We start from the raw sequence: 28000 nt of genomic DNA, 5'->3' as shown, positions 1-28000 counted from the left end.
GCACATGGAGTGTACAAAAAAGTTACTTTAATTTATTTTATTATAAATAGTTAATGTGAAAAAAAAATTGAAAAAGTAGCTGTTGAAAATAACAACTTGAGGTAGTAACAGTCTATATAGAAATGATTGTGTTGCCATAAAAACATGCAACTCAGACTATTCAACATAGACACATTGTTCCATTTGTGAAATATAAAAGAAGGTAGTGAACTATATCCAATCCACGGTGCAGCTATAAAGGTTTCTCTGTATAAATGAACATACAGCTAACTTCAAAAACACATGCTTGGGCGAACGCCACATTATTTTGGAGGCCTACATTCACAGATGATTGTTGCCTGTGTAGACATTTTTAGGCCTTGGCGAATTGTATGATATAACAATTGAAAATGACTGACAAAGATGCCCTTTTGATAGCATTCAATCAATGGTTGCACATTCAATTAATTTCAGTGTGTTCATTGATCAGCCACTAGTGCTTCCCCCCGAGACTTAAGGTCCTCCAGTATCTCCATCAGGAACAGTGTATTCTCTCCTTTGCACCCTTTCACTGCGAGAGACACCTGGCCCAGGTAACTCCCTCTGCCCAGCTCCAGCAGTGTCTCTGCATCCTCCACCAGCCTCACCGCCCGCTGGTCTGTCCAGCCCAGAGTCACTGTTTGGTGGGAGTGCGCCTCCAGGGCCCTGAGCAGCGTGTAGCCCAAGCTGTGGGACTTGTCGCTGGGCTGCGCATGGCCGGGTAGGCCCCTCTCTTGCTGGTAGGAGAAAATGAGGTGTGCCAGCAGAGAGGATCCAGCCTCCAGGAGGGGCACGTTCAAGACCTCAGTCGAGTTGTTTCTCAGGGCGGAATCTCCCACATGCGCGCTGTGGAGGAGCTCCTCCCTCTGACTTGTTGCAGAGACCAGATCCAGTGCAGTCCGCCCGTGTCCATCATTCTGCTGCAGGATAACTGAGCCTGGAGGGGGCAGAGGTATACAGGATCAGATCACACAACCCTTACCGACTTGGACTACAGTCATTTCGATCACGACTCAAGTTACTCCCACAATGACATGTATTGCTCTTGACAAGATCGTAGGCATGGGTCAAACAACCTGCGACAAGCGTGACTGCAAATGTTTGCCTGTAAATACTTTTAACGGGGAAGTATTTTTTAAGAACAAAACTCAGTTTGTCCTGATGGCACTAAACACTTCAACAACATTGTACAATGACTTAAAGTGCCTTTAAGAGGATCTGCCAATGCCTCTATGGAAGTAAGACAAAAGTGCATATTGAATACAGTTGTATGAGTGCATGCATGTGGCCTTCAACACCACCATGACAAAACAGAAAATCTAAATGCAAACACTAAATACTCTTTGACCCCCCCCCCCCCCCCTTTACTGAAGCTCATCTTTAAGTTGCCTCCTAAATTGAATGCAGAGATGGAGGTGCTCTTGTTTTGAGTGGCATCACATAAATCACTGCTAATGGACTTTAAATGTAAATCCAGGTGTAGTTTTGGAAACTGAGCTTAATGGGTGTAATGTACAGCCGGTTGAGGCGTCGGCGATGGCATCGTGACACACTGACCTGCAGCCGAGCTACTGTAGGCTGCAGCATCATATTCAAATAAGATAACACTTTGAACTGTGTGAGTGGCGGGTCACTTTGTGTTTGTGTTAAAAGCGCAGAAGGTTGGTGACCCGATGGTGGCTTCGCTCTCCTGTTGGCCTTTTTTTTTTAATGTAATGCTCTAACACTCAAGGCTTTCATCACCAACACTAACACAGAGAGCTACTGGGGGTTACAAACTCACAACAGACCTCAACTGTGATCGATATTAAAAGTCATACAATACAAATACCTATACATGTAACACTTCCCCCCCCCCCCCCCCCCCCCCTTACAAAGCCAGGCAAGTTACAACAGTGACATTTACCGACCACTCTTCCGCTTTGTCTGTTCAGGCTGAAAGCCATTTTCCAGTGTCAGACAGGCCCCTGCGCACTTAGCCTACATGGAGCAGGTCGAGTCAAGTGTGAGCCCTTTGTTTGCTTTTAGATGGATCCATTTCTATGGCAAACTGCTCTTGATGGCACTTGACTGTTCAACCCCGGCAGTGCTGCCGCCACGTACCAGTTTATGGCTCTGTGGAGGCCCGGCGTGTCACACGGAGGGCTGCTTGATACCACTGCTGCCAGTTGTTTCTGTTTGACAGACATTGTGGGGCTGCAGCATTTTGTTTTAAAGAAGGGACAATCGTGTGTGTGTGCATTGTGACATAAACCACACTAATTTAACCTCCCAAATGCCATTTTGACAAAAAGACAGCCTTGTTTTAAATGACACCGTTAAAACAAAAAGTTCAAAATGGAACAATGTGAATTGTGAAATTGCCCTCCATCTCTCTGTCTGCCACTGAACTAACACTGTGTGTAGCAGTTATGAGATAATCGGTGAGAGCTCACGTAGCTGTTAGCGGGGAAGGTCAGCGCTCATCTACCTTTTAGTGCTTCAAGCCTGAGTGGCAAAAACTCAATCTGCATAAATTGTGGCATTAATCTACATAAACTTTTACATAAGCGGGGAAATTTCAAATGCAGGGGTCAGGCATCGGGGGCAGCAGTCAAGGACGTAAGAGCACAGATTTGATCAAAGTGGCCACGAGAGAAGAGGCAGAGGGGAGGGAGACGGAGAGCGACGTGGTGTGTGTGTGTGTGAGAGAGTGAGGTTGTTCACAGCAGGTCATAATCACCAGGTTTCTACAACAAGCCGCCTCGCTATTACGCTGCTGCAGTAGGAAAGGCTGTAATATGTGAAGCCGGCCATGGCGTGACACATAGCGAGCTTCAGGTCCAGAATGTGGATTTAAAAAAACAAAAAAAACACTACCATAGCACCCCATGCAGACACACAGGAGCACGCAACATCATGTCTGCTGGAAAATGAATCCATCTTTGTCCTTTTCCGGATGAGCTCTAAAAAAAAAGATGGGATGGCTTTTGAAGACTGAGGCTGTTTTTCTTTACAATTCATCATGTTCTGTGCCTTCCTTTGAAAGGAGCAGCCTTGAACTTAGCTCTGCAAGGGGCCTTTAAGCCTGGGCTACGAACCCAAGCACCCTGTGCCGTCTCCACCAAATGTGGAGAAAAGGGGAAAACATGGTTCATTCTCCCACTCCTTAATATTTCTCCTCCTCCAATGTTGAAGCAGTTGTTTTCTTCAGCGGGCACAATACAGGAACATTTAAACTGAAACACTGGGCAAACTTCAACTGACATACCCCAATATGTGCAAGGAATACATACTGTACATAGAGAGTATGTGCATGAACTAAATTCATGAATTGCTTTTCCCTCGGTCTCTCTTAAAATGCATAAATTCCATGCATCTGTTAAGCAAGATGAAACTCAATATGTTCTTCTTTCATAAGAAAATAGCTTGTTGCAGCCAAAACGATATGCAAGTTTAACAGAAATAGAGTAAATTTAAGCAAAAAGCAACACTACAAGTCACAGCCCCAATTACAACTGTATTGTCAGTAGAAATATTTTTGAGGTAGTTTCTTTTCTTTCAATGCACAGTGAGCCACAAACTCTGCTCTTGTGAATATTAGAAATGACTATTAAACTATCCGCAACAAAAGCTCCACCAGAAATAAAACATCAGCAATGTGCTTCAGTGCTTTCATGCTCAATCCCACACACACGACTGTCCCTCTGCCGTGTCTCAGCCACAGCTCTGTGCGCTCACACACAAGATGCACATCATCGGCACAAGAGAAAGAAATGCAAGATCGAGAAGTGCAGTTTTCTAGCATTCCCCCTACGACATTGTGTCAAACCCGGCTGACAGACAGGCTCCAACCAGAAGGATGACACTGGTGTGGGGGCCCCTGCAGCGCGGCCCTGGGCTCGGCTTGCCTGAAAGCCTGTACGGGCTGCGTGTTTGATTGTAGATCTGTCTGCCTGAAAGCTAACTGTGCGTTTCGGTGTGTTTGTCACGTTTTGCATATTTCCCTGCTTGACTTTCTCCCTTTTATTTCCAGTGAGCATCCGCTTGTGTGCTTTTGCTTTTCCAGGGTTTCTGCTTATATGGTTCACCCTCTGGACAAGAGAATCACTCGTTATCCATCCTGGGATAAAAAAAAAACACGCTCTCATGCTCCACTGCACTTAATACAGACATCAACAATCATAGCCAATGCTAAATTACACATTTTCAGAATGGATGACAGACAAACAGCATCGCGTGCCTTTTATAATGTAATACACACACACACACACACAGACATACACAGGTATGTCACTAGAGGCTGTGGAATGGTTATGGTTTTGGTGCAGGGACAGCGACTGAAGTAAATCCAGGTATTGGTGCTTGGTGTCAGATATGCTGCAGTAGAGATAAATACAGCACCTGGGGGATTACATGGGAGCACAGGGTAATTACACCATCCTGTGTGTGTGTGTGTGTGTGTGTGTACACACACGTGTACACGGATGTGAAAAAGCCCCGCTAAGACCTCAGCTCCGAAGCTACAGCAGAGGGAGGAAATTCACATGCCGAGCATAAGCGACTGCCTGATGCACCAGCCAGATGCAGTCTGCCTGCTACACACACGGAGCGCAAAGCCCTTTGGCCTTTAGAGGGCAGGCGAAGACAAGAAATATAAAAGCGAGAGTGGAGGAGGGGAAAATTGGCGCAAATAGAGGGTGGGAGGGGAGGAAAGGGAAGAAAGATGCAGTGCGCCCTCCCCCTATGTCTCTCTCTCTCTCTCTCTGGTCTGATGCTGTGGCTGAGGCAGACAAGCTGGGAAGCAAGCAGCTCCACAGCATGGTAAACATCCTCTCTCTCTCTCTTTCTTTCTCCCCTCGCTGCCTGAAAAAGAGAGGCAGGCTGAGTGTGTGAACTGCAGCCAGGGGCACGGCATCACATATCCACAGGGAGCTGCTAGCTAGCGACTAGAAACCACAGCAAAAACAACAAGGCCAACCAAGTGAAGCACCAAAGCAGCCAGCGGAGAGGCATCAGATGCAGGGGAAAAAAGAAAGAACAGCCAGACGTGTGAATATGCTACAATCCCTCTCTGCTTCAGCAACAGTGTCTGAACGCTCAGTGATACATTTCTCCTCCTTTCTACCTTGATATTCAGAGTATAAAAAGCAGGGATGGAAAAGCCTGTGGAGGTTACATCAGATGAAGCAGTCGTGTCATTCTCTCTGTATAATGATTATAGGTCATGTGGCCTCTGTTATATTCCCTTTTGGATTGAGCTTTAATTCCACTAATGACATCACAGCCGGAGACGGGCTGTGACTTTTCAGTCACAGGTGAGCGCCATCTTAAGAGGCTGTGTCTGATTAACGTGTCCCTGGTACGGCACAGTTGGATCACAGCCTTTCGGAAGAGGTGGGGCCGATAAGGATAGGGTGTAGGATGTAAAAGCACGGGCACCGACTGCTAGCTTTGTGTAATCCCCTGCCGCTCCATCACTTGTAGCGAGAGGGGTTATCAGATAGACTTTGATTTACTGGATGCTGATCAGCAGTGAGCGATAAGCATCTCAAATAATCCGAGTGGAGCCCTAAATGAACTCTCAACCGGTCTCCTCAATCAGAAAAGGCTAATCACTGCCATCAGCTGTTAACTCTCATAATATGTCATGCACTGAATCATCATGTGCAAGCAAGTAAACAGTTTCCTATGATGCAATTAACATGCACACAACTTCATTTAAAAATTCAGACCATTTGGAAGTTAATTTGATAGAAGTAGACTCAAAACACAGAGAACTAGAGCCAGATAAAGATAGAATAAACAACTGTTAAACATGACTGTGATTTTAGAATTTAGCGTCTGCATGGCTCTTATGGGCACAGTCACTTCATCCAAATTTAACCCACTGGGTTTTATTTTTGTGGCAATGATTAGTTAAATAAATGCTAAGTTTCCTGTACTTAAAATGCCCTTTTTTCGTACTTCACACACTGTGCAAAGGCAAGACGCAGAGACGTTTTGTGCAGATGATAGAGGACAAGGCGAGGTGCAAAACTGCGAGTTTACAGTCACGCTATAGCAGCTCTGTGAGGCTGCACCAAAAGGTGGTTAGCAGCTAACGGCGCTAGCGGCATGAGCGGTGCAAACAACAGCAAAAGTGCTGACTGAGCGAACAGTGTTAACCTGGGGGGACACCGGAGGGTGGAGGACGATGCTGTGGGTTGGGACGGGGTTATCAGCGGTAACCGCCGTATAGGCAAATCTTTACATAGCAAATAGTTGCTGTATGTTACAGAAATTGCGTCACTAAAAGGTACAGGCCGGCTCACTGTATCAATCTGTCTCACACACACACACACACACACACAGAAGAAAAGGGAGAGAATCAATTTTTTTTTTTTTCAACATTCAGTCACTCAGTCAGTCAGTCAGTAAGCAATATCAGAACCCATCGGTCTGACGACAGATAAGCCTCTCTGGGGATCCAGTGAAGCCAGCGGATATTCAGGCCAAGACTCCAGCTTTTCCGTGCGCTGCTCATTGTTTACAGTCTCATTAGCAACCTGAAATCAGAGACTCGAGTTGGAGTTGACAGACGACGTGTGCGACCGGATTGTTTCACAAGTAGCCAGTTTACAAGCAAAGCTAAATCATCGATAGACCAGCGAGTTTGGAAATTGCATTACGGCCAATGAGTTATGACTTCTGCCTCTTTTGCGGTTTACCTGCATTCAACCAAATACTGCTCGAACGTGATTAGTCACTACATACGGAAAACACTATGCGTTCGATACCAAAGTTTGGTATATGAATGCAGAATCTGCTAATAGAGATTAGTCAGTGAGAGAAACAAATCTCAGTCAAATATACAGCAGGTTTGTGTCTGAGTATAGACCCCCGCTGCCATTGCGTCTTTGCACGAGGAGCACTCCCTTGTGGCCATTGGGTTTGAGCCCCTGTAAGCATGTGCATTAAAACGGCGTCGGAAGGGGACGATGAAAAGCCAAGCTGCCAAACTTTTCTGAAACTTGCGGCCATTAATTACCAATATTGCTCTTCACTTTGCTTTTCAATTGGACTTCAAGAATTTTCCTTTTTATTGAAACGAAAAACTGCTACAAATGTGCAATAATGATCTAAAAAAGAATTTGCTAATATGGGCCTATAAAGAAATAAAATAAAAATAAACTGTATGTTAACACATAGACCACCGACACCAGGCCTAAAATAAAATACCCAGCTGTCCGTCCATCGATCGATCTCGTTCACTGCATTTCAGCACCCGGGACAGCGCGCACACAGTACCATCGGCCTGAGAATAACTTTAATAATAATTAACGTTGATGCACAATGAATAATGTGGAATTCATTATTTATTTATTTATAAATATAACTGACAGCAACAGCCCTTTTAAACATTGTTTTTGGTAAATCTAATAGGCCTGAGTCCAGAAGTCATCAATGGACAGTTGTCTAAACAGGATTATTATGAAAATGTGTCCGCTGATTCAATCATATCGATGTCTTAAACAAGCTTTTGCTTCACTCACAGTAAGACTGTTGTCAAATTTGACTTTACCTTTTAAAAACAGACAGTTTCTTATAAAGCCTTTACATTTGACATTGTGATGGCAAAGTTAAACTTTGGAACGTCAGACTCACTTAACATTCTTGTTGAACGCCTAACTGCTCCCACAGTACGCACCATTCTTACCGCTGCTCCAAACTAAAAGTACAACAGGCTGCAAACGCTTCAGGGTTTAGCTTCTTGTTGAAAGAATGACTAAAGCAAACACACTCGACTGCTGCTAGGGGAGTTCTACCATTGGAGTGTATGCTAAGTTAAGTTCAAGGCTAAAGTGCAGACACAGAGAGATATTCATGGCCAACAACACCGAATCATCACCGAATCATCTCCGTCTTGTGACCAAGTTTTGTTTCAATGGCCTCGACAAAAGAAGTGAATTAAACCTTGAAACTTGGCTTTGCGGAAGGAGGGGAATGTTTATGACACTTTTCTTTTTGACACTTTACACCAAATTCACCACTCTTAATTGTTATGTAGTCCTTAAGAATAAATAGATGACATTAAACTCCTGCTGAACCTTGTAGACAAAAGAGGACAGCAAAATAGATGAAAATACTTCAATGATTGTTCCTTGGCTTCTGCCCTTTCCTTCTCACTGAAGCTAGCTCCCTGTGGAATTCATGCTCAACAAATGCTGCAGCAGTTTCGAAAGGAGAAAAAGGGCAAGGCATGTGTACAGTATAAAACGGCATAACTAGCCATCAAGAAACCATTGATAAAGAAATTGCTAAATTATCCTTTAGTCCTCCATGGTCCTCATCTGTATAAAACAGGAGTCTCTCCCTCCTCTTGGAGCATGTTGGGGAACGACCCGGGAGACTGTTGGATTGAGCTCTATACTTAATCCTGGCAACCACCCCAAAACACAGAAAGAAAGGTTGGGGGGGGGGGGGATGGCGAGAGAGAGACAGGCAGGAAGAGAGGAGAAAGAAGGAGAATCTATTCAAAAATTCCCAGCGAGCAAAGTCCTTGAAATATAGCCTGGAGAAACCAGCAGTTGAAACACGAACACACCTGAGTGAAGCCGAGGGCTCCAAACACAGCCTCGCCTCTAATGGTACGAGTGCTCAGCTCTTCGCAGTTGCCAGTTCAGGACCCACAGGGAAATAAGTAGCGAGCAGAATGAACTTTCTTTAGCGTGCTGACAGTGAGGAAGCCCAAGTGTGTCTAAAGCGCTACCTGTGCGCGCGCGTGTATCTATGACAGAGATAGACAAGCTGACAGAGACACACCATGACTGTCGGCGGCGGCCCGTGGGGACTGTGCGTTTCCCGTGCCACTGAGCAAATGACATCTTTCTGCTCCACAAACACTCGCTCACATTAAGATCTGCAGGGACCGCGGGATGCTGTGCATAAACCGACCGTGTGTGTGTGTGTGTGTGTGTTTGTGTGTGGGTACAAGAGATGCACAAAAATGCGAAGGCAGTCAACTCTCTTGCCTTCTTTGAACTTGCGTGACTCAAGCCAAACAATTAGACAAGAAACAAAACACTTTTACACACACCTGCTAAATTCTTTCTGCTATACTCGTTCCCCTCCAAGCATCTAAATGAGTCTGCGTGTGTGTATGTGTTTACCAGTCGAGGTGGACTTGCTGTGCTTACTAACATGGTGGGCTGTATTGAGAAGATGCCATCAGCGATTACGGTCACAGGGCCGAGTGGTGACAGCTTAAAGGCTCTTTTCTTTATTTCTCCACCCCCTTTGCTCACTGACACGCCTCCACTGTGCGTGTGTGTGTGTGTGTGTGAGAGCTCTGAACTGCACAGCTAAAGGCTCCGGGTCATTTTCCATTCCAATCAGGGGTACCGGCTGCCCTGGCCACCCTGCAAAATCTAAACACTCCTACCAGCTGAGAAAGGGGCACAGGGAAACGTCAGCGAAAACACACACACACACACACACACACGCACACACTTACAAATACTTAATTACAAGCCAGCATACGCTCATTACAGCATTTGAGATTCAAGAAAATATTTGTGCATTCATGCACATACACCAAAATATATAGCCACGGACACTTCCATACCGTGTAAAAACGAGCCAAACACACACACACACACACACAGGGTCATGTGGGGTGGCCTTGGGCAATGGGAGGAGGGGGGGGGAGGAGAGCAGAGTCAGCCTTGCCCTCAGCCATGGCATCCTTTCCTTGCCAGCTCCATAAGCCTGGAGGGACTGAGGTAGAGGGGGGTAGGGGTGGGATCCATCCATTCTTCCCCCCTACAATTCACCCCTGAAAAAAGAGCCCAGGCCTCCCAGCAGACAGGCTTACAAAGGGGTGAGATCACTCCCAAATAAAGGCTTTGTTGGTGTGCCAGTGTCAGTGTTGCCCTCTCTGGCCTACCAGAACCTTGGCAGCTAGGTTCAGCCTTTCTGTTGGAAACAGCAGGGTGAATGCCTCAGTGGAAAATATAGTGTCAGGAGAGGTAGCAGGCACTAAGAAAGCTAAAACACAGGAATACAATACATAAAGACAGAGAGGAATTGAAATGCATCTGGCCCACTAGCCTGTTTTCCTACCATGGGACGTTGCAGCGCATCTCCCTGGCCAAAAAATGTAAAAAGTAGTCTGATGTATGGATGTTAGAAATGCTGCCATAAGCACAAAAGTCCTGAGTTTAGAGTAGAAACTGGAATGAACAACAACATAAATCTGCTTACGGTAACTAACCACGATAAAGCCCTGAAGCCCAAACCTCCCAGATTCAACAACCAGGACTTAAAAGAAGAGGAAAAACAAAATATGCTAGGCCTACTGATGGTTTCCATGGCAACCAGATGGAGATCACGGACAAGAGACCAACAGAGACAGCGTAGCCTAGAGTCAAGAGGACCTCCTCCTCACCAGCTCCCCGCTGTAGCCTTTAGACAACCCGCCATCAAGGTGTGAGGAAATAGCAAACAGTCAGGAGAGGGCGAGTGAGAGCGAGAGGTATAATGTACGAGCCTGCAGGTGTTTTCAAATTGAGAGTATTTCAATTCCTGTTGTTCTGCTCGGTCCCTAAGAAGAGCCCTGGCCGAGACAGCAGGCCAGACGTTTGCTGCAGACACACACGCGCGCTCTCACTTTATCTTCTAATTTTACTGCTTCTTCATCTGACCTCTTTTAATTGTCTCTCCCTCTCGTTACTGAGGAAGGGAGGGAAAAAAATAAAAAAAATGGAGCGCTCTCTTGTCTCCTCTCCGGGACTAAACAATCCCAGTCTAATTTATTTTTTGAGGACAGAATGTGTACATGTGTTAATGGGAAACTCGAATCAAATTAACTATAATTAGTCAAACTGAGAGGTGAGCAGAGGCAGAGAGGTACAGTATGTTACATGAGAGACTTGTTCAATGCCGGCAAATGGCAGCCCTCCCCCGCCCTCCCCAAAAACACAAACGCATTCACTCTGCCACCTGCTGCACGCAACCAGCGACGCCACCCTCTCCGGAGCTCCCGACACCCGTCACCCTCGCTTCAACCCTCCTGAGCTCAGACTGTATGTGGCATGCAAACATGCCGACACACAAACTAGTTGTGTTGTGACACATTTCCACAAAAAAACCTGCGCGTGAATTTCGCAAGCGGCGGAATCTGACTCCTCTAATCTCGTCAAGATGACATTAACAGACATCTCATGAAGTGACGCGGTAATCTGTTTGGACAGACACTGCAGTGCAGGATTGCATGAGGATTATGAAGACAAGCAGTGGGGGCAGAAGGATAAGATGGTATAGATGATCTACACGTCATACAGCGAAGACGCAGACAACCGCGATGGCCTCTGGGGTCTAGAACCAATTTGCTTTGTCTTGTCTGCAGCCCATAATGCTTTTTGCTTTGTAGGCAACTGTAATATTCCCTCGGATAACATACAAAAATTGTACATAACCCAAGTGAAAGCATTAAAGGGATATTCCAGAGAAAGATCCTAACATTTAGTCTTAAGCATGAATCAATCGCCATAAACTCTAGAGCCTACATTTCCCATAATGCAAATGAATACCATCTTTGGTTAGATCATCCACGACTCCAACAAAGGCTTTCTGCTACAAAAAAATCGCAGTCTCCATGCCCAAGCCGAATTAACCCTCATGACATTGTCATATTTTTGGGACTCGGTAAAGCCCCCTCCAGAGCCGCAGAGAACATTACACGACCGCCTACAGAGGCGGAATAGTTATCTGTGTGATGAATGAACTGAACTTGATGCGTAAAATCCAGAGTCCCTGTAAAAGCCCCCCACCATCAACAGGTCCCCCACTCTACCAGGAGGCCAGTCAAGATAAAACTGGCCCTGCTAATAAGGTCGAAAGCAGCATTCAATCTGTCAGTAAGCGCCGCTGAATTTGTTGGCTGTATTAAATTGAAAGCTCGTCTTGGCTACAGCAGCAGTGACATGCAGCAAATCATTAGCTAAACGGCTAATTCTACAGATTAGCTCTTCTTGGCAGCCTTCTGGCCGGACAAGTTAAAAGGTGTTTTATTTTAACATTATACGATTCCATCAATGTGACGGGAACCATTTGGTTTAATGAATCGCTTCAAGGAAGATGGATTATATGAAGACTTATAAAAACAGTTAAGTGTATCCAATCCCATTAGAAAATATATACATGCAACGTACAGTTGGAGTGGCAATTTTTAATTGAACCTGCCCCGAGTAATGATATAGACAAAATAAAGCACCAAGACCAATATCAGTGTCACAGTTTTAACTAACCTGAAATTAAAGACACATTTTGTCCTATTGTAATTTGCCCAATCTAGTAAATATTACTTTGCAATATAATCATATTTTACTATTATTTAGGTATTAAAAACATAAAATTGGGGTAAATTCATTTTGAATAGTGTTATAAAACCGCTTATTTTTGTCATTCTTTACGTCAGCTCACACTCTAAAGCACCGAGTCTCTGGGTGGATTGGGGAAGTTCACTCACCTGCATGCTCCAGTAGCATTTTGGCGACGTCCATGTGTCCGTTTAGCACAGCGTCGTGAAGTGGGCTGACTCCACCCACCTGGTTATTTAGCACAGGGGCGGGGCGGTGACGTAGCAAAGCCTCCACACACGCAGCGCTGCCATGGTTGCACGCTTCATGCAGAGGCGTCCAGCCTGCATGGTCTGCATGGTCAGAAAAAACCAAGCACACACACACACACACACACACACACACACACACACAAGCACATCACCTTTTATCATTGTTTTGTGGCTAAAACACTTAAATATACAATACAAAGATCTCTTCCATGTAAAAGCTTTCTGTCAAGAATTTTCATGGAAGATAGTGATGTTTGGAAAATAATTTTGTGTATCAAGCAGTTGAATAGATATGTACATCTCTCAAAGTATGTTACAGTATTAGACAATTCGGAGAATGACTGGAGTGTCATGATGAAAAAGTAAAGAGTCTCGTGGCATGAGTGGTCGAACTCTTGCGGCTAAGTTGTTGTTGGATAGTTCTTGGAGCCAACAACTCCAGCAGCAAATAAGCCAGCGGGGCTAACTGGAGAAACTGTGCTAAAATTGGTAGAACTTAACAAGACGCCATTGCATCGCCTTAAGACAAAAGACATTAACACGACTGAACTACGGCTGCTAAAGATTGAGTCGCTATTATGAATGTGTTATTGTTTGGAGGTTTCAAGTACAAATCACCGCCTATGTACGTCTCGCCTAGACATATCAGCATTTCTAAGAAATATTAAAACACTTGAGTCCATCCTGATTTACAGCGTTTTGGTCCAAACTTAAAAACAGTCATGTATAGACATGTCCTAAATAATCAAAATTTGACTATTTGGAGATCATCATAACTGTTGAATCCGTTTTATCTGACAACCAAAAATGTTCTTCCTCAGTTAACTCGGGCCTCGTTCAGGGAGACAACTGCAATGGAAACGGTCATTTTAAGATTTTGCACATAGTTCTGCCTGATCACATTTTAGACATCGCCTCCTGCATAAGCCCCTACCAAGACGAAAGCCAATTTAGCTGCCATTAAAGGGCTATTACAAAATCGGCGAAATCTTTGAAACAGCATAACATTTCCATAAAAGGAGGGGAAGTCATTATATTTGACCTAAAGGGACAAAAGAAAGTCACTCTGAAATATCAAAAGGCTTTCAATTCACTTAGCAAAGTCACGTAAAGCTGTAAATCTGAGCCGCCAAACCCATCCAGATCTTTCTAGACACACCCTTTACATTTTAGCTAAAGGTTACCCTCACTGATGACGCATACGCACTTCTTTTTTCTCCTCACATCTTTTTTCCCCCCCCAATGTTAATCGCTTTTCGAAACCCTATAGCAAACAGTGGGAGTGGAGTCAGATGACGGTGATACGGAGGCTTCAGAGAATAGGGAAAGCGAGAAAGTCTTACCTTTAATGTTGACGTCCGTGCCAGGAAGCGACAGGATCTGAAGCACCGTCTCCACTTGGTTCCTCTTGCAAGCTCTGTGGAGGAGGGTCTCTCCTTCGACCGGGACACGCACAACGGACAAACACACCCAAAAGAGAGAAGAGGCGGAAGAGATGAGAGCAATCCAAACTTAGGGTGTGCCCCGATGTCCTGCCCATTGTCCCTCTCCATATGGTGAACGCACCAATAAAATACCCCGGAAATGTCCCCAAACACCAAAAGAAAAAACCTGACCTAAAAAAAGTACGACCCGCCAATGAGGATGCGATTTAAGAAGAGTGATGAGAAAAGGGGGGGAGATCTTTCAAGGGAAAAAAAATGGGAGAAAAAAAGAAATTAAAGATGGAGAGACTAATTTGCTTCGCTCTTTTTCTCTTTTATAGACACAGAGATCCACTAACACCCCGAGCCCAACAAAGTTAATATCGGGGCAGTCGGCGAGTAAATGAATGTAGCGGCGAGAATGTAGCGGCGCTTCCTGTCCGCTCATCCCTATATTGTTACTTGAGAGGAAGTTATGGTAGACAGCCCACGCACAAAGCCTCCAAAAAGGATTCTTCACAGATCCAGAGTTCAAAAGCTCCGCTGGGCATTGCGAGTATCACCACGTGACATTTAATCAGCAAACTACCAGTGAACAGGCGTGGAAACAAAATCAAGGATTCCATTTTTATTTTTTTTAAACACAATTTTCTTCTCCCCTCTTCCTTTTTTCTCTCTTTCTCTCATCTTTACCCGTCCCTCACTTTTTCCTGATACAATATTAAACCAGGAATATATTAGCGGGCCACAGCCCCCTCTTTTCATGTATGGCTGAACTTCAGAGGGAAGTTAAAGGCCAAGCATGAGTGGCTCTGTGCTTGCCAGTATGAAAAGCCCATAATAAATGCTTTACTAGCTCTCCCCAGGACGCCTCGCCTGTACAGGGGCTCCAGTCCAGCGCGCACGGACTGGGGCAGAAAGGAGAGGGAGGGAGGAAACAGTGGGGCAAGAAAGAAGAAGCAGTGAACAGAGTGAAAGGGTTTCCAGCATTTCAAAGCATATAGGGGAAATATTGTGAACCCTGGATCCTATTCATTCGGAGGAATTCCTTTCTTCCAGCAGGTGTCTTTGAGGTTGCAGAAGACGCATTAAATGTCATCCACCGGTAGTAAAGAGCTTGAAGAGCGGAGAGGGAAAAGAACACAGGAAAATGCTACGACTGATTATTAAAAAGTAACATTTATGTTCTCCCAAGAAACGTGACGCAAAACCTAACAAACAGAAAGAAGGTAAAAGATCATGTCCAGTTCAGAAACAGCCCTACAGTGTATCATCATATTTCTCTACACATTTCTGGAATAGTTTTAGAAAGCTTCATATAATAATCATATTATATGAAGCTGTTCGAGGTTTAGAACAGCCAATGTCAACTGAAGAGACTCGAAAAGCCACAAAATAAGTCATTTCATTGCTGTAAAAATTCAAAAAAACAACCACTTTGTGTGTTCCCACAGTGAGATCACACAATGAAGCAGACTGCAACTAATTTCAAGCACTCCGTCAGATCGCGTCGATTTAATTTTGATATGCAACTCCATAAAATACAAATGACGGAAATCAAAAAGACTCAAAAAGAACATTAGGGTCACGATCCAGTGCGAAAATAACTCCCTATTCTATGGCGGTATTCATTCTGCAAATAGGTCACTGTATAATTAGTTTTAACTTGCATGTAAAAGTGCACTTATTTGCAAAGGTAACATCAGAAAGCACTGGTGATTGTAAAGTATCGGCGCCAGAAACCAGAAGATGTCAATCCCTGAAGCAAACCGATATTTCCAATCTAAAAATCAACAACACCCACACGGAGGCTGGAGCCCAGTCCAAAAATACAGTCCCAAATGAGTAAGCTGTACAGTGCGGCACGTCAGTGTTCTACATGGGCTGCTCTGCTATTACCGCGCTCTAAAACGCTGTGATAAAACATCCATTCCACTACACCCCATGTGTACACATCCTCGCAAATGCCAGGGCCAATCCACGCACTGTTAAATCACTTTAATGGCTCCAATTTGGACACAACGCCTCTATTATAGGGGTAATTGCATGCTCAGCATTTACAAGCACGGAAAGGATAAATCCGCCTGTCCTTTTCTATAAATCCCCTGTTTCACACTTTAATAGAAAAGTTAAATGTATGTGTTGCTCTTTATATCCCTCAGTCTGCTTGCTACACTCCTCTAAAGTGTCACTTGGCCCACTGATCCCTGGAACGAAAAAGGCTGCTGGAAGCCAGTAACAATGCTATTTGTAAGAAACGTGTTATAAAACGGTATTCAGTGCTAGTTATTGGATATATTTAAAACTATTTGAAGACTGCTGTCGCTGGCTCTGAGAGTCACACGTTCAAATCCTCCAAATCGAGATTACTGCAGCGCCTCCATTTTTTTTTTTTACCGGCATTAACGTAAGTGCCTATCATTTTACATTAAATTGGTGAAGATTTTATTTTTGGATACCTCCATTTAATAAGTCAAAAAACAGCAACGGAGCCCCTTTGTGCCAACAGGAAGTAATAGGACACAAACACAGAGCGTCTGTTAAAAACGATAGTAAGGAAATCCACTGGCTTGGATTTTCCGTTGCGTTGGACAAAGCTGTCTGCCAAATGAACAAATAAAACAAAAAGTAATGTTCAAGCAAAGGCTCACAAAAATCTTTTGCCTCCGTCATCTTTTTGTCACTCTATGGTCCAAACATATTTTTTAATGAAGGCATATAAAAGGTGCAGTAGGAATGCTGTGACTGACGAGCTACAGATCTGAATCAATATTCACGACAAAATCACTGGCTAGAAAAACCCGATCATAAAATAGACTGAGCAATTACATCGACATCAATGAGTTTTTACTGCCCAATCTGCACCGTCACACTCCTGAAGTAGTTTATGTTCCAGTCTCGCCCAATGCAACTCCAGATAGCCCTACTGACCAAGATAAGAGTCAAGTAGTTCAGTGACAGTGTGCTTGGGATGATCAGACCTCCACTCAGGTGTTAGGTGAGAAGTACATAAGGTTACCAAACTCCATGTACTAATATGTATGAAAAAGCACCTGTTAGGTATGGGACAACTTAAACCTTTTTCAAAACGAATAGAAGATGCCCTGACTGTGTTGAGCATAGAACATAATTACACTTTGATCATTTTGTAAAGCAGCAACTTTTTTACAAAGTTGTTGTTGATTGCTGGTAACCTGGAGTACCTTCGCATTCCCAAGTACAAAGAACCTAGCGTTTGAACTATGCTGCGTGGATGTTGACTAGTACAATAATAGCTCGTTTCAGAAAGCTAAAAGCAAACGGATTTCAAGCGACCAAAAAAAGACAGCAGTTGTTGTTTGACAATCTCCATACAGTATATTCAGACTGATTTAGAATGAAATCTCGGCAGAGCCTCCAGAAGGAGATACGGAACTGAAAAAAAAAAAAAAAAAAGAGAAGTTCATCCCAAATCCCTCAACCCCTCCTCAGCTACTTTGACAAAGATACTGAGGTTCCAGGAGGCGAGACAGATGCTCCAAAGCAAAGAAGTGCAGCATATAAGAAAGCAAGCTTACGTATGTGGGGGGGAAGAAGCCTGAGAGAGAAAGAGAGGAAGGGAGCGAGAGAGAGAATGGGATGGGATGAGAGGGCGAGAGGAGAGGATGCTGTGCCGATGGTTCATCAAAAATTAATGCCGACCGCATCGGTATAGAGATCACGTAGTGGAAAAACAACACATGCCAACAGCCTTGAGTCTCCTGCCTCCGCCCTCCTCCCCCCCCCCCCACTCCCTCCTTTGCACCGGCACAGGGCCTTTCTGATCAGGTGGAGGGGGGAGATATGAGCTCTGACACCTTAAAGAGTTCACACACAGTGCCATGCCTCTAATTGCAGGAAGTTCCACCAGTGCAGCCGCCGTATCTGTAGCTCTACCCTAATTGCGGCATTTAATATCCCTAAAATTGAGATCTGAGGCACATTGTGCGTACTAATATGTGTTATTGTATGAGGAAGCCATTATTTCTGTCTGCGACATTTATTTATTTATCTATTACTTTTTTTAAAAAGGTGAATAAGACATGAGGGGAAAAAAAAGCAAAACAAAACAGCGCAGCCATGAATTTCAATGCGAACAGAACAAGTGGAGGAGGAGGCGGAATACGGACCAAACTCTGCCCGGCACACACACGCCAATTATGCAGCCGAGTTGCCTTTACAGCTGACTAGATGGAAGCGGCGTCCGATGCAAATCAATCACTCACTCCATACATTATGTGCTCTTCATTAAACTGAAAGTGATGACAGAGCTATCATGTGCCTCTTTACTGATGACCTAGTGCAGTGCATCAGTCCATTAAAAGTCCGATCCCTGCAAATCTGCAGCGATATTGTCAAGCAGCGGTGTGTGTGTGTGTGTGTGTGTGTGTATGTATGTGCCGTACCTGCTGCGTTGACTCTGTTCAAACCCCTGGGGATGTTCTCTTTCTCCGTGCTTGTTTCATTCACCGAAGAGCTCCGAGCACTGTGTGGAGAGGACATGGCCAAAGGGTGTTATGAGGAAAATATGCATGTATGTGCATTTACATACACACGTCCAAAGTTTCAATGACTGACCAGCATGACAGCGCGGAGACCTAGTGGTACAGAAAGTGGAACGGGCATTACTGTACTGTGAAAAGTGCCATTAGCAAAGGAATCCCTCGTGGCGTTGCATCATTTTATATATGAAATCTGACAATATCTGTCAAACCCCCTTCTGTGTTGGCCACACACACACACACACACACACACACACACACACACACACACACACACACACACACACACACACACACACACACACACACACACACACACACACACACACACACACACACACACACACACACACACACACACACACACACACACACGCCCAATCCTCCATTCCCGTCTCCAAAGCACTTTTCCTCCCACTTAACGCCTCAAACGTAGAGACGGAGAATCCGATGTGAGCAAGCACATTAGGAGGAATAACTAGTAAAAGAAAGTGAAGCCTCTTCAAAGTAGTGGCGTGCTAATAGCTGTGGGCTGTCACTAGCCCTGTGAGTGGGTATGGAAGATCTGCCTGCATGAAGTCTGACAGGTGTCTGGAGTGTATACGGCTGTGCATGTGCGCGTGCGCTGCATTGAAGCGGAGTGCCATCCGTATTACAGGGAAGAGGCTTGTTCCTTGGTAATTGGCTTGTTCAGTAGCCAGGAAGGAGCTCCCAGCAGCGAGGAGGAAACACACGTCCTGTCACGTTGCTTGTTATTAGCAGGGACACGGCTGAGAAGAGATGAGATGAGCTCTGTGTGTGTTTGAAAGAGTCCATAAGAGTGTCTGGTATAAGGGCATACCACTTCTTATCTCAAACTACTTCACCCAAGTGTCCCCTGTCCATATAGGCTGGCAGCAGTGGCGGTTGACAGTACTTGGCTTGTACACGCCCCGGTCTCTCCTTCCCTCGTGGTCTACTTTAGGAAGCCAGCATGCTGTCAGTGGCCCGGCTATCAATGCTGGGCCTGGGGCGGCACGTTCCCTTGGAGGCAGAGTCTCAAGAAACTTGTGAGAAATACTGGAAGTAATGGGGAAGTGCATGTCGATAGCAAAAACAAAAACATGTCCCTTTTATCTGTGGAGCTGATGTAGTTGCAGGCTTTTCTTGAATCCAGCTGATTATCGAGTATGTTCAGGTCCGGTCAGAAGAGAAGAAGGCAAAGTAATAGTTCCAACGCTTTGGAAAGATAACAGCAGTACGCAGAGCTTGATTAAGCCAGCAGGAGAAGATTTAGTGTAATTACAGCTCCCATTCTGCTAAAGGCACTCACTGCCCAGCAGGCAAGTCAAACGGCCATCTAAGTAGGCGGTCTGTCAGCTTGGTATGGCTGGGACGCGTGCTCAAATGCCTGCCTGTCTGTTGGTGCAGAAGAAGCACACTCGCCATCTCACACACCACAGTGGCCTCAAGTCACAGCAAAACAGCCTAATGCGTTCTAACAGCCAGAGATGAACGATAAAGGGGTCATGTGGCTCCTCTCAACCTCTATGACCTGCTCCTGCTCTTTTTCATGAATCCAATACCAAACATCTTGCTCGGATTTTGTCTCGTGTTCTACCGACAGTTTGAAAAGACCAAAAACTCAAAGCTTCTATATTGAAACACCGCAGTCACATTCGTATTATTGAAAAATCAGCTTTTTTTTTCCAAATGTTGTCTTATCCTGTTAAGGACTGTGAATTACTGACAAGTGCTCTAACAACAAATATAGTTGAGTTCTTTATATAGAATATTTAAATGATTTGATTGAGTCATAGCAGCTCCGGCAACATAGAGAAGTGCATTGTAAATGCTTAGAAATTGAGGAGTGTGCCAGACTCTTAAATTCGTCAACAAAAGATGCGTTAATTGATTAAGAGTGTCAACATCACTGAAAGTATGTAGAATATCAGACATTCAAGCGTGAAAAATGAGGAAACAAGATTTCCTTTTGGTTTCTGTTCTCAATTCATCACAGGCTTTGTCATTCTGATTTCATTCTTTCTTTCAGGGTCAAATGATTTTACATGCCCTTTGGCATTTCTTTATCTCATCCGCACAGATTGCGTTCCTCGTTTTATTCAGTTCCTCTCATGTATATGTCAAAACAAACTAAACCCTGGAAAGCAGAAAGCAGAAAGAGCAGAAAGCCGTGATGGAGGGAAGAGGGGATCGGGTCAACACATGAACCAGTAGCCCTCGCATGAACTTGCTCCCTGGTGGCTCCTCCCCTTCCCCAGGCCAACTACCTGCTGGTGGAGGAGCAGATGTCTGATACCAAGCATGGAGAGTGTGTGTGTTTGCATTCAGAGAGGGACTTAGTATGTGAGTATGCGAGTGTAGATCAAGAGAGGTGAAGAAGGGGGGGGGGGGGGATGGTGAAGGCTGAGCGCTGGTGGTCGTAAGGGTAGACACAAAGGCCTGATGGGATATCCTAGTCTGTCTATCTGTCGGCTTCCTGTCCAAATCAAACTCAGGACTGTGTGCGTGTGTGTGTGTGTGTGTGTGAGATGAGAGGGTCTAACCTCCCTATGCACCCCTCCTTTCAGCCAGCACACACTGATAGGATCAGACCTGGGCATGACCCATCACATGCCAACTCCTCACGCTCCGTCTGACCTCCATTTGCCTCTCTCCAGCTTTCCCTTAGTCCCTTCATTCATGCATCTCTGCTTCTCACCCCAACCCACCCACCCACCCACACACACTTTCATCCTCTCTCCAGGTGTTCCTTTGTTCCTTTTCACTCACATTTCTCATCGGGTCCGTACATTTCCCCCCTGTTTTGCCTTTAAATGTATGAGTGGAAACCTGACAATGGAGGCACAGTAGACTGCTGGTTGACTAGTTCTGCTATTTTAGACACACACAAGCTAAGAAAAATCCAAAAATAAATGAAAGACAGATGCAGCTGGTTTAAATACACTTAAATGTGCACTGTGCCTTTAAGGGACTTTTGGGAAAGCAACAAACCACAATGATAGATTTGATAGTTTTGATACAGTTTTAAAAAGGTTAAGCAATAGTGAAAGTGCAAATGCTCACGGTGTTAACTTACATAGGGTTTGGTAGTTTAAAATGTAGTCTAAAATAAGGCACCGAAATGAGAAAGCACCTGCAGGGTCTAAAGTGTAAAGTCCAATCTAAACTATTGGCCCGTGTGCAGCGCCGTCCTCTGCATGTATGTCTTCACAATGTTCTGCCTCAGGCTCTTATGAAAATGTGCCCTGAGAGATGAACAGTGGTATAGACGGACAGCTGTGTGTATCTGACCTGCAGCCGGTCCCCCGGCTGGTGCAGCTGTGGGAGGTGGGTCCGGTCCTGAGGCGAGCGCCGGTGGGACTCTGAGCTAAATTTTCCAGAGCAGGCATGTAGGACAGCACCTGTCAGAAACACACATACACACACAAGGTTAGACATTGCCTTTACAGTGCAAATGGATGCTTGTGTCTTTATGGGACTGAAGAGGCACAAAGACATCAACCAGATGTTCTACTGCAAGGTAATACGATGGTTAGACTACATCCGCCATCTTTTTGTCAGTGACAGAGAACTGTAATATAATCTATATCAATATTTACACTGCAAAGTTAACTGCAGAACATCTGTGTTTTATTCCTTTTTATGGTAACACAAGAGCAAAGCAGAAAAATAAATCGGAATAACTAAAAGCGGCATATTGATCAAAGAATATTAAAATCAGTAATGCTGTTAGTTTCTTTAATTACTTTAGTATTTTCTGTGTTTTACAAACATTGGTGTGTGTGTGTATATGTGTGTGTAGTTTTATCAGAATTGTAATACACTTTAAAATCAAAAAGGTTTTTTTCCAGTATATGAACCGAAAAACGGCTGCCAACTGAACTCTCTAAACTTACATTTTACAAAATGCCACTCAATGTCTTCATGACTTACAAAACTAAGCAGCACATGACTGATATGATTGACACAAGTAAGAGGCGCATGCCTAAAATTATTACAAAACCTGCCAATGACAAAATGAATACAGGACTGATAAGGTTTCCTGTGAGTAGGTAATGGGAAATTGAGTGAAGAACAAGAAACAAACACACACACACACACACACACACAAGTCAACAAACCATTTTCTTAAAAGAGAGGGGTTCATCTCCAACTGTGAATCCACTTCTGCAGCAAAGACTCCTAAATATGGCATCTGCCATCATCAACTTAAGTCTGGTAGAGCGAATCCTGACAACCAGCTCTGCCAGAACCTCCGGAGATACATCTTCAGGACAGAACCGAGGGAAAACAGGTCAGATACGATACTGTCAGTGATGGATTGAAAGAAAAAGAAAAAGTGTCGCACTAGTGTATTATTTTTTCTAAATACCAAAAGATATAATGGTAATTATTCTGCTAAATATTGTGATTGAATTACTTGTAAACTATGTATTTCATCGCACACCCGGTGCAGTATTTCTAACATTTGTACTACATAATTGGTCACATACTGTCGTGTATGAATGTAAGGCTTTTTCTATTTTTGTTCCATACCCTGGCTGATGACAGCAAAGTGCTCTGCTAGGTCTTTTAGGCCCTTTTCCACCAGGTTCTGGTTCAGCTTGAAGTGCTGCTGACACCAGAACTCCACCAACACAGACAGGAGGTCCAGCAGAGTGTCAGCCAGATGCAGCTTCTGCCTCTCATCCCTCTCAGCGTAGTCCTTCGGGGACGATAAACAAGTTAGCACGCGTCAAGAGTAGGAGTGAATTTGATTTTCTGGTCCGATCAAACATCTGACCCAATTGGTGATTATCTTGGCTGATGTAACACACCATCCAATGACATGTGAGTTCCACAGTATTTACCTCAATGACAGCCTGTACCAAGAGGTGGGTTAGTCGTTTCACAGCTCGGGACAACAGCGTGGAGCGCTCCCACACGGTCCAGAAGGTTCCATACAGCAAAGATCCTGATGCTGAAGCCTGAGAGACTCCTGCTGCCTCAGGCAGCACAAAACCCCTGAGCAGAATGAAGAGACTGTTAAATGTAACAATCATTTATTCTAACAAAAGGAGTTGCATTAACATTTGATCCAACGTGCAGTCAACACAACATGCAGTTTAGTTTTGTAAGTGACAGCAAATAGTTGCCGACTTAAGGCTTTTCAAATAAATACAGGCAACTGCAAACTGAAAAATACTACACGTCTAGTCTTATTCAAAGCTTGTTCCTAAATCCTAAAAATAAGTTCACATGAATCAACATATCAGTTTCCACCTTAATGTTAGTGCGCCATTTGTGGGAAAACACCCTCACAACTCTGTCCATGCAGGAAGGATTAAACGCTTCGTCGGTGAACAGCCCCGCCCCATCTCCCACACTGGATATATCAACGTTACCCGGCGGTGACAGAGTGGAGCTCCCCCTGGAAAAGCTTGAGGAAAAATGCCAGGAGGTCACTATGGAAATGTAACAGTCTTGGCAGGGCAGGTCCAGGGAGCGGGTGACAAGTGACCTCACTAGACAGGCAGTAGCTGAAGGAATACACAAATATGGAGAAACAGAAAATATATGAGAAAGTAATTGTATTGCATTTTCAACAAATGTCACAAATGAATATTTAATACTCAATGCAAGTTCCATTATTGGAAAAGAGGGTTCAAGTGTCTGATTCCTAACATTTCAAATGCAAATAGAATAACTTGACAGGGAATCTCATGTGATATGAGCTTTACCTGATGGCGGTCTCTAGAAAAGGCCACGAGCCTGTTTTACACCGAGGACACTGCAACACCTGGGCAAAATATTTCTTCACTTTGCTGGGAGCCAGCCAGGGAGGGTTGGTGACAAGCAGGTTATACATGACCTGCTGGAAGTTTCTCATGAAGACAGATGTGGCGTTTCCCTGTGACAAAAGGAACAGACAACAATTGCAGATTGAGTGTTTTGGATATTGGGATGTTCAATAAAAATGTTAAATTACACTTTAGTCTAATAGCAGTAATAAAAAAAGCGACCAGAATTCGAAAAATGTAATGAAACTGGTTATACTTTGATGCAGTCCCTGAGGTGCATGCAGCAGCAGCAGGGGGGAATTTCTGCAGTCTGGTAATTCTGGTCTTACCTGCTGTGCGTATTCTAAGAGGGAGACCAGGTATGGCGCTGGTGGCAGCAGGCCCGGGAACATAGCACTTCTGATTGAGTCCAAGGCTTCGGTGAAGAGGCCACACTCTATCATACTACCAACGTTGCTGAAGTCCGTTTCTGTAGCCTGGTGGAATAAAAGAACAATGATGAAAGGTAAGAGGAGTATGGAAAGGAGGAGAACACATTGCACTCAAAGAGACGGCCGGCGGAGAGAGGAGGGCAGAAGGGTAATGGAAGTAGGAAGTGAATGGGCATCAAAAGTTCCTGGAGGTCATTTCTGACTGTCTGTTACCGGCAAATAGCATATGGATTCAGAAAGTACAGAATGGAAACACATAAGCACTTATAATAGCAATCTGATGGCGATCCACTTGGGTAATGTATGGACACGACAGTGGAGAGTATTGTTAATAGGCCTGCCAATCACAACTCTCAGATCAGCTGACAGTGGTGGTTAAATTGGTGACCCGAGTATGATGCGCCCTTGCTCTAGATGTCACTTTCCATTGAAATGTATGACATAAAGGAAATTGAATGACCTGATCTTCCTGATGAAACACATAGTTATTTTAGAGATGTATGACAGTGAACAAGGGTGGGGGAGGCGGGTGTGTGTGTGTGTGCGCTTGTCTACCTGGGACTGTGGCCGGTACGGGTCATGGTAACCCAGAAATTCAAGGAGGCACAGTCTCGGCCGGCCCTAAAGCAAAAGACCCTATTAACACTGGAGAAAACATACAACACTGGGGACAAAAGGCAATTCAGGTAGGCAGAATGTAGACCAACGAAGAGCTTCTCTGCAACATGCACACACACACAAAACAAACACATACACACCTCCTGTTTGATGACATAGTCCCGGAGCTCTGTCTCCAGCTTAGAGAAGTCCACATCAACAAAACTGTCCTCTGTTGTCTCTGCTGGATCATCATTCGTTATGTTGAACTTCATATCCACACAATTGCTCTGCCAAAGGAAGAAAACGGCGGACAGTTTTAGACGTCTGAACAACATTCTCAAGTCAATATTCTTACATTTAAATAAAGCTTTAATTTAAAATCGTTAAAGTAATCGGTCTGAGCAACCAATCCAAAGTCAAATACAAGCCTTTAAGACTTGAGAATTCACTGTAAATAACACTGAGGACCACATTTAATATAAAAGATTGAATGGTAAAATGAAATTAGTGCAACATGATGAAGCTAGATAATAAATGAAGACCATATATTTTACATACATTAGTGTGACTTACCCCAAAGAGGTGCTGGACAATGTGGCTTACAGGGTAGCAAGGAGCATTGTGGGACTTCGAGTCCTCTGTGACGGGTTTAGCCATGACATGAGTGACGGAGGCATGAGTGGGAGGAGGGCTGTGGTATACTTTGGCCCGGCCTGCTTTCAGGAGCCTGGGAAATATTAAAGTAGGACTCATCTAGCATCAGACTCTGCAACATTTTATTCATATACGGATGGATTGTTGCGATATGCATTAAAGTATGTTTGAGTAACAGCTTACCGTTTGAACATGGCCCTGCGGGTGGGCTCTTGGACCATCAGGAGAACCCTCCAGCCCTGGAAGGCCCCGGTCACCCTCCCACTGGCCACCTTCTCCCTCCACTGCCTGACAGGGTAGACGGAAGACGCGACGCCTGTGGTAATGGCAATTTCATAGGGTCCCTCTGTGAGCCAGGAACCATTCTTAAAACTGTCCAGCACATACTCTGGAGTCACAACCCACTTTCCTGGGAGGGGAACGAGAGAACAGTGGTGTTGTGTCAATCTTGAGACTTGAAAAAAAAAGGAGAGCTGCAGGTGAAGCATTGGAGGTAGTTCGGTTAGACAAGCAGCCTTGATATAGTCAGGGTGATCAGATATTCATTATTTTTCAGCATTAATAATAATCAGAGTGACTGACCTGCAGCACAGGCTGCCAAAAACTTCTCGCTGGACAAAACCTGAGGGATTATGAGATGGGTGGAGTCCTGCTGATAGACCTAGAAGATGATCACCGAATCAGTCTAATGACGTGTAACAGACAACAACAAATGGCAGACGACCAGACCTAGTTTTTTTTACATGTAATAGATCAACGATATTCCTGTAGGTGGGGCTTTAAAACAACGCAGTGTGATCATCATGACGTAAATGGATTAATAATAATATCAAACTGTCTCCTAATCCTGTGAGACTAACACAGCAATAGCAGGACTTAAACTACTACAGAGAAGGGGATATTTATACATTACATACACACAATATACATACACATATATAGTTAACGGATGATGCATACAATACTGTCCCTGTAAATGAATGCAGTTCAGCACCACTGTCTGATTTACAGTTAGTACTGTATTATAATGAACTGCTGCCATCCGAACACACAGGAGGATTGGAATTAGAAAGGCCTAATGCCGGACTGTGGTTAGACAAGTCCTTCGTTCAACGGATTGACAGAACATTCCTTGGATTCAGTTCAGTTGGATTCACTTTTCATCAGGAAAATAGGAATGTTTTCATAAGTTGAAGGCCTTTTGCCAAACTATTTTATAGCCTTGGTTGTGCAAAACTCACTGAGCCGCCGATGTATTTTCCACCCAGCCGCTGGATGATCTGGACCAAAACTCTCTTCTTATCTTGGGTCTTGATCCCAGAGATCTGGAAAACGTGCGTGCAGCTCGCCATCCTGACGGCGAGAATGAAGGTGGGACAAAATGAGGCGAAAATCTGCAGCATGCACATTAATTACACTACATTCACTGGAGAACACAATGCTGCAACTCTTGTTTTGACTCGATGACTTGGATTTTCTGCAAGTTAATACAGGAAGGGGACAAATTATATTGCCTGAACTTAATGACGTATGGTGAAATAGTGGGCATTGCACTTGCCAAATACTGGTTACAAGATCGGGAAGTTACTTGCACACGAACATAACAATATGGGTCAATTAAAACGGTGTCCTATATGAATAGCTTGTGATAGACTTGTACCGTCACAGTGTCAGGGTTGACTCAAGTACCAAAAATCACCAGGATACACTTTAAAGTCTAAACACAGCTGGTTGATGGTATACCTTCCTCATTCCACTGATGATCACTCACAGTACGTACACAGGCGCGCCAAAACTGTGACACCCGACATCCAATGTCGCGAGCAGTGTTTTGTATCAGCGATTGGCTGCTTCTTCCAAAAATATGATCGACTTTGCTCAGTAGTGTTAATAAAAGTGGGATATACTAGATCGTGAGGCAAATTCACCGCCCGACCGTCATCTGTTGACAGATTCACGGCATATAACTATTTAGGAG

The 28000-nt window shown here is 44.4% G+C and overlaps 1 protein-coding gene across 1 annotated transcript; it reads right to left on the bottom strand.

The window, feature by feature from the left end:
- Positions 1-7: 7 nt before the first annotated feature.
- slf1 (SMC5/6 complex localization factor 1) lies at positions 8-27969 on the bottom strand. The gene is made up of 18 exons (XM_076104369.1): positions 27766-27969; positions 27264-27375; positions 26605-26683; positions 26206-26431; positions 25942-26095; positions 25527-25655; positions 25324-25389; positions 24667-24813; positions 24278-24447; positions 23942-24076; positions 23408-23561; positions 23094-23262; positions 22679-22824; positions 21849-21958; positions 18459-18538; positions 13954-14046; positions 12509-12691; positions 8-955 (listed from the first exon to the last, which is right to left on the bottom strand). The coding sequence occupies exons 2-18, from the start codon at positions 27372-27374 to the stop codon at positions 459-461; spliced, it is 2649 nt and encodes an 882-aa protein (XP_075960484.1). The 5' UTR covers position 27375; positions 27766-27969; the 3' UTR covers positions 8-458.
- Between the last annotated feature and the right edge of the window lie 31 nt (positions 27970-28000).

This window comes from Anarhichas minor, unplaced genomic scaffold, assembly GCF_050575085.1.
Source record: "Anarhichas minor isolate MPS153535 unplaced genomic scaffold, ASM5057508v1 ptg000030l, whole genome shotgun sequence".
Lineage (NCBI taxonomy): Eukaryota > Metazoa > Chordata > Actinopteri > Perciformes > Anarhichadidae > Anarhichas > Anarhichas minor.
Note: the sequence above shows the minus strand (reverse complement) of the source record. Positions and strands in the feature narration are given on the sequence as shown.

Coding starts and splice junctions, on each gene's coding strand:
- slf1 (XM_076104369.1), bottom strand. CDS start 27,374: ATGGCGAGCTGCACGCACGTTTTCCAGATCTCTGGGATCAAGACCCAA. Junction 23,263..23,407: donor TGGTACAGGCTGTCATTGAG/GTAAATACTGTG, acceptor TCGTCCCCGAAG/GACTACGCTGAGAGGGATGA. Junction 22,825..23,093: donor CTTTGCTGTCATCAGCCAGG/GTATGGAACAAA, acceptor TCTGTCCTGAAG/ATGTATCTCCGGAGGTTCTG.